General features: G+C 38.5%; 1 protein-coding gene across 1 annotated transcript; it reads right to left on the bottom strand.

Annotated features, from left to right (window-relative positions):
* Window positions 1–954, bottom strand: LOC129546184 (vomeronasal type-1 receptor 4-like). Its single transcript, XM_055411045.2, has one exon. The coding sequence runs from the start codon at window positions 952–954 to the stop codon at window positions 1–3; it is 954 nt and encodes a 317-aa protein (XP_055267020.2).
* Between the last annotated feature and the right edge of the window lie 6,208 nt (window positions 955–7,162).

The raw sequence follows: 7,162 nt of genomic DNA, 5'->3' as shown, positions 1-7,162 counted from the left end.
TCATCTACTAAATGTTCTTTGAGAAAAGGTAATTGTCATCCGTGAAAGGAAGGAAGTCAGTTTGGAAATTTTATTTTTCATCAGCACAAAAGGGCACAGGGATGGGTAGCAGGAGGAAATTATCCCAGTAATTCTCTCCATTTCTAAGTTTTTCTTGGGTAAATAAAGCAAGTAGAAGGCAATAAAGTTGTTTAAGCAATAGGAGAAAACAAAGCAACCTACCAGCAAAAGAACAGTGTGGATGGCTTTGATTTCAGGAGATGACTGGGGAGAGAGGCTGAGGCTGTGAAGGATATGCTGGGTTCTCTGGCGGTGTTTGTAGAGGAGGGTCACCATGTAGATGCTGGACCACATCATGAGGATCACAAAGAGGAGATCTCGAATCACCATGACACTCAAAAATGCCATTGAGTGGTGGTGTTCCAACTGGTTGGTTTGACAGTGTACTGTATAATACCCAAAACCGGCAATTGTGAAATTGTTCCTTGCCCTTACAGTGTCAATAATGTGGATATAGATGAGCAAGTTGATGACCCAGAAGAAAAGGAAAGAGGGGTAAATGCACATAGAGAGTTTAGATCGAAGCCATGCCCACTTAGAATTAAGAGGATTGATGGTGATAGCTTGGAACACACTCAGGAAAGCGGTAGTACAGATGGAAAGACCCCGGGTAACTCTATATATGTACAAAGTTGCCTTACAACCCACATCTTCCAGAAAATATCTTTCTCCAAAGGATGACATGACATCTGGTATCAACTTGAATGAGATAGTCAAAACATTGACCAAGGTCAGGTGTATGAATATCACATCAATGGGCTTTTTCAGGTAAGACTGAGTTAAGAAAGTGTCTACATATAGCATGAAGAGCACTGAGTTCCCCATGAGCCCAATACAAATCAGAGATATGAAGAAAAACCCCAAGATTGCATCACTTGAAAGCATTATCTTCATATTGTTTTATATGTTTTCCTTCAATTAGCCAGGTTTCAAAGAAAGAAAAATAAATTATATTTTGAAATATAATATAAATATTAGAGCCTCTTAAAGAATGTGGTGTCTGATGGTTCAGTATAAGGAAAGGGAGTTGGTAGTTTCAACTCCCGTGTTTCAGGCCAAGATGTGTCATTTCCAGGGATTAAATTCCAGGGTTTCTTCAAAGTCTGAGAGTACAGAATTAGGTTTGTAAAGAGAGTAGGATTCAAATGACTATTTCAAATGTGGGGAGGAAGGAAGAAAGAATGACAGTAGCAAAGAAGCAGCAAATTAATTCTACAAAGAAATAAGTGGAATCAACACAAGCAAAAGCAGAAATTAATTGATCACAAACTTCATATGGAAAGTAAAAACATATAGAAAAGTTAGATCCTTCAGAAGAGTCATAAAATCAACAAACCTATGGGGGATTGTAACATTTCCCTTAGGGAAAACACAAATGATGTCAAGATTAAATTTTTTTAAAGAGAGTGCTGGAGAAGTTGTCAATATTAGAAAAATAACATGATACCATGATTATGCCAATATGTTTGGAAATTTAAGAAATTTGTGGGCAACTTTCTAGAAGACCTAACTTACCAAACAAAGATACTGGAATAATAGAAAAGCATAAATATGCAATCCTCCTCATTATAAAATTGAACAGTAGCAAAAATTGTTCCAGATGAATTCTCAAACATCTCAGTGTTGAAGCACGCCAAACACGTCAGATACAAATCGTACTGGTGAACCGCTGCTAAGGACAGAAGGGAAAACATTCCATTAATCACATTATGAGGTTGGCATGAACTTGGTAGCAACGTTGAACAAAGATAATGTGAAAAGCACAATTACAGAACTATTTCAAGAACCAAAGGAAATACAAATCTACACAAAATAACTGGAAAACTGTGTCCACCATGTGTAAAAAGAATCAAGCATTTGACCAAATAATTATCTCAAACATGGAAACAGTTTAACATCAGAAACCTTATCTGCATGATTATCCATACTACTAAAGGCAGAAGACATGTAGGATGACTTTAATATATGCATCAGATCATGTAATAAAATTCAACCTATAGTTATGATAAAGATATTTAATTATATAGAAAGAAAAAGGTATATTTTTACCTTGATGATAATAGCTACAATGTCCACAGTGTCATAGAAAGTGTTTAATAATATTGAAAGTTTTTCCACTGAGATTGGCTATAAGTAAAATTATCTGCTATCACCATTTCTATATGTCATGGTGATTTTATGACTCTTTCCTGGACTTTATACTAAAGAAAGTAAAATACATAATAATAGGAAAGAAAGTGACACTATCTAATCTTTGACAGATTATATAAACTTTAAGAAAACAATAAAATCATTGACCTACTTAGACTCTTAAAGAGTGATTTTCAAGGTTACTGAAAGGAAGGGAGGGTAAAGATCATTTGGATTTCTATATGCCAATGTAAAAAGAAATTTAAAATACATTTGAAAAAATGATACCATTTAAATATAAACATTTGTTCAATCTAGGACTACAATAAAAACATGTAAAACCTCTTAAAACACAATGCTATAATTAGTCTGTGAATAAAGCATTTTGAAAACAAGGGATGATAATTTGAGATCAAGTATATATTCTAGGACAATAGAACGATGCCATGTAAAAAAGTGAATTAACAGGTGATTAAAAAAAGAAATAAAATGCGTACTATATACTAATTAGATAAATAACAAGATTCTACTTCAGAGTACAGGGAACTTCATTCAATATCTTGTAATAACCTGTAATGGAAAAGAACTTGATAAAGAATAAATATATATATGTGAATATATATATACACACACACACATGTATAGCTGAGTCACTCTTCCATATAGCTGAAGCATGGTAAATTAACTACACTTCAATTAAAATTTTTAATTACAAAAAACAAAAAAAGAAGTAAAGTGACACTGAATCAAATTATATCAAGTGTGTATGAAAAGCAAATAAAGTGTAGAAAATAAAAAGAATGAAAACATAAGTAAGGGGAGATATAGCCAATACATGAAATGTATGGAGTTTTCAAATCATTGTGAATAATAAACTGCAAAGTCAAAATACAATGAAGAAATCTGATGCAGTTTTTAAATGAAGCATAGCTGAGACAGTGAAATGAGAGTGGAAAGCTATGAGATACCAAAAAACAGAAGAATAAGAAAAGTACAAACAGCATATATGGAAGAAAAGAGAAAGAGGGGCGATAATGGAAGGAAGAAGGTGAAGTATAGTTTCTGTCAAACAGAAAATTAACAGGAAATTAAGCCTGAAACAAAAAGTAAGGAAGCTTCCGATGGGGGATGGGAATACTGGGAAGGTCTGCTTACCGCGGTCTCTTTCTTGAGGCTGTGTTTTAGGTCCTTAAGGAAAGCAGTCAGATACCCCAGAAGGTGGAAGCACCTTGGAAAGGCCGGGTCTGACCCGCAAAGGCTGTATATCAGGAACCAGATAGCAGAGCGTCTCCTCCCAGCGGGCCCCCTTGTCACCTGCTGTCTCCAGCACCTTGTTTGTTGGGGCCATCCTGATGCGCCCAGAGGGGCAGCAAATTGCTCTCCCACAGGCAAAATGATTCTCCTGGTAAACTTATTAGGTTTACTGACAAGGGGGCAAAGGCACGATCTGGGGACATACTTTTCCCAGGTTGATCTACATCATTAAGTAAACAAAAAATGTAAATTTCAGAATCTAGACAAGTGAAAAAAGTTAGTTTCCACTCTGCTGACAGAAATTCCCCTAGGACCTGATAAAAGGTGACCTCCAGAGCAGCTCCTCAGAGGACATGTTTGCTTTTCTTCCTGAGTCCATTGTTCGTGTTTCAGCTCCTTTACATTCTACAAAGTGCGAGCATAATGCAGCACCGTGAGTTCTATCGTAATCTAACTAACACATGCATTGCTCACGATTATAACATATAGAGTGTGCTGTGGACTCTCCTTTTTTCTTTCCTTTTTCCTTGGCCGCCTCTCAGGGTATGCAGCATCTTAGTTCCCGATCAGGGATTGAACCCACGCCCCCTGCAGAAGGGCAGAGTCTTAACCATAAGACTGCCAAGGAGGTCTCTGTAGTGCTCATTTTAAAGCCACAGAATAAGATTTAAATTTTTTTTATTTACATCTTAAATAAAAAGTTTTACTGTTCAGTATTTTATTCATAATATGTAAGATGTTGTTGTTCAGTCACTGAGTCGTGTCGGACTCTTTGCAACCCCACGGACTGCAGCACGCCAGGCTTCCCTGTCCTTCACCATCTCCCGGAGCTTGCTCAAACTCATGTCCATTGAGTCGGTGATGCCATCCGACCATCTCATCCTCTGTCGTCCCCTTCTCCTCATGCCTTCAATCTTTCCCAGCATCAGAGTCTTCCCTTTTTCTGTATGTAAAATATAAAAATGGGAAAAGAATGCATACACACATACAACAAAACTTAACAAATAGAAAATTAGCAATAACTCTGAACATTTGAGTACGCTTCTATAAGTCATCATAGTCTTCTCTTCCCCTCAGGGTTAACCATTGTGGGTTTTTTTTCTTTTTTCCCAGCTTTACTGAGGTATAATTGAAAAATAAAATTGTAATATATTTAAAGTGTTCAGTTCAGTTCAGTTCAGTCGCTCAGTCGTGTCCGACTCTCCGCGACCCCATGAATCACAGCACGCCAGGCCTCCCTGTCCATCACCAACTCCCGGAGTACACTCAAACTCATGTCCACAGAGTCGGTGATGCCATCCAGCCATCTCATTCTCCGTCGTCCCCTTCTCCTCCCGCCCCCAACCTTTCCCAGCATCAGAGTCTTTTCCAGTGAGTCAACTCTTCGCATGAGGTGGCCAAAGTATTGCAGTTTCAGCTTTAGCATCAGTCCCTCCAATGAACATCCAGGATTGATCTCCTTTAGAATGGACTGGTTGGATCTCCTTGCAGTATAAGGGACTCTCAAGAGTCTTCTCCAACACCACAGTTCAAAAGCATCGATTCTTCGGCGATCAGCCTTCTTCACAGTCCAACTCTCACAACCATACATGACCACGGGAAAAACCATTGCCTTGACTAGACGGACCTTGGTTGGCAAAGTAATGTCTCTGCTTTTTAATGTACTATAAAGGTTGGTCATAACTTTCCTTCCAAGGAGCAAGCGTCTTTTAATTTCATGGCTGCAATCAGCATCTGCAGTGATTTTGGAGCCCAAAAAAACAAAGTCTGACACTGTTTCCACTGTTTTTCCATCTATTTCCCATGAAGTGATGGGACCAGATGCCATGATCTTTGTTTTCTGAATGTTGAGCTTCAAGCCAACCTTTTCACTCTCCTCTTTCACTTTCATCAAGAGGCTTTTGAGTTCCTCTTCACTTTCTGCCATAAGGGTAGTGTCATCTGCATATCTGAGGTTATTGATATTTCTCCCAGCAATCTTGACTCCAGCTTGTGCTTCTTCCAGCCCAGCGTTCCTCATGATGTACTCTGCATATAAGTTAAATAAGCAAGGTGACATTTAAAGTGTACAATGTGATGGTTTGATAATCATATACATTGTGACATGATTCCCACAATCAAGTTAATTAACACATTGATCACCTCACATAGCTTCTTTCTTTTTTTTACTTTATTTTTGATGAGAACACAAGATCTACTCTTTGAGCAGATTCAAGTACACAATACAAAATTATCACCTATAGTCACCATTCCATACTATAGATCCTCAGCACTAGGTTTCATCATTTTATGTTTTGTTTATCATCCCTTTGCTTTTCCTTACAAATTTAAAACCTGCATGTGTTTTGTGAAAATACTATTTGGTTTCACTTTCTGTTGGTCTTATTCTGGTAGCTCAGATGGTAAAGAATCTGCCTGCAATGCAGAAGACCAGGGTTTGATTCCTGAGTCGGGAAGATCCCCTGGAGGAGGAAATGGCAACCCACTTTGGTATGCCTGGAGAATTTCATGGACAGAGGAGCCTGGCAGTCTATAGTCCATGGGGTCACAAAAAGTTGGACACCACTTAGCAGCTAAACAACATACATAACAGTCCAGTTCTGCGAACCCTGCCTCCCATGTAATGAACTTTAAGCTAAAATACCTTTCTTTAGCTCACTGGAAACCTCCTGACCAAGCCCGTGAAACAGGCTGCAGGAAGGAAGAAATTAACACATTTCAGATCCAGGATTTCAACCCCTTCACTTCTAGTATAAAAGAAACCTGAATTCCAACTCAGAGAATATGGTTCTTTGGAACACTAGTCTACCATCTTTTGGTCTGCTGGATTTCTGAATAAAGTCACTATTTCTTGCCCTAACATCTCACCTCTCGATTTATTGACTTGTACATTGAGGAGGACAGGCTTGGATGAGGTAACATGATGTCACAGTAACCTGATTTGTGTTACAAACTAACAAAAGCTATGCTTCAATGGACACACACTTGTAGCAATTAAGGCAGATGACCGAAGACCAATTCATTCAAAAGGAAACATAAATAGATCACTTAACCAAACTAAAGAAAGAATACAGGGGTGGCTAGCTACATTCTTAATGCTGATTTTCCAAATACTGAAAGTCGAGGAGGAGAACTGAAAATATCACTGTTCTTAACATCTCCTTTGTTAATTGGTACGCATGGTTCACTTAAGGATTCAATAACAAAACAGGACCCATTTCTAGAATGCTACTTTCAAGTTCACAGCTGCAAACCCACAGACTGTGCGCAAAGGTCCCTGTTCCTCCACCTCCTCACCAATCCTTCTTATCACTTGGCCTTTCGATAATAGCCATCCTCAGAGGTGTGAGCTGATAGCTCATTGTGGCTTTGATTGGCATTTTCCTGATGGTTAGCAATGTTGGCCACCTTTTCCTGTTCCTGTTGGCCGTGTGTATGTCTTCTTTAGAAAGATGTCTGTTGAGGCCCTCTGCCCATTTTTTAATTGGGTTATTTGTTTATTTGTAAGATGACTTATAAGCAGGAAAGTATAAGCCAGTCATAATATGCCATATCAACACACAAGTCAGGTAGTGAGGCGTCCTGCCAACCAACGGCAAATTCACAGATGCTGAAGAAAAGTCAGGAAGAACTGTCATCGGGAAGAACGTTCAACTTTTGATTCCTGAGTTAGGCATGATCTGTGTTGCCCAGGATGCAGAAGAAGAAATGGAAATGG

This window comes from Moschus berezovskii, chromosome 22 (genome assembly GCF_049115385.1).
Source record: "Moschus berezovskii isolate FMDL1 chromosome 22, NW_MosBer_1.0, whole genome shotgun sequence".
Lineage (NCBI taxonomy): Eukaryota > Metazoa > Chordata > Mammalia > Artiodactyla > Moschidae > Moschus > Moschus berezovskii.
This window is presented reverse-complemented; position numbering and strand designations above follow the sequence as displayed.

Bases quoted from the DNA above. Each gene is read 5' to 3' on its own strand.
- LOC129546184 (XM_055411045.2), bottom strand. From the start codon at position 954: ATGAAGATAATGCTTTCAAGTGATGCAATCTTGGGGTTTTTCTTCATA.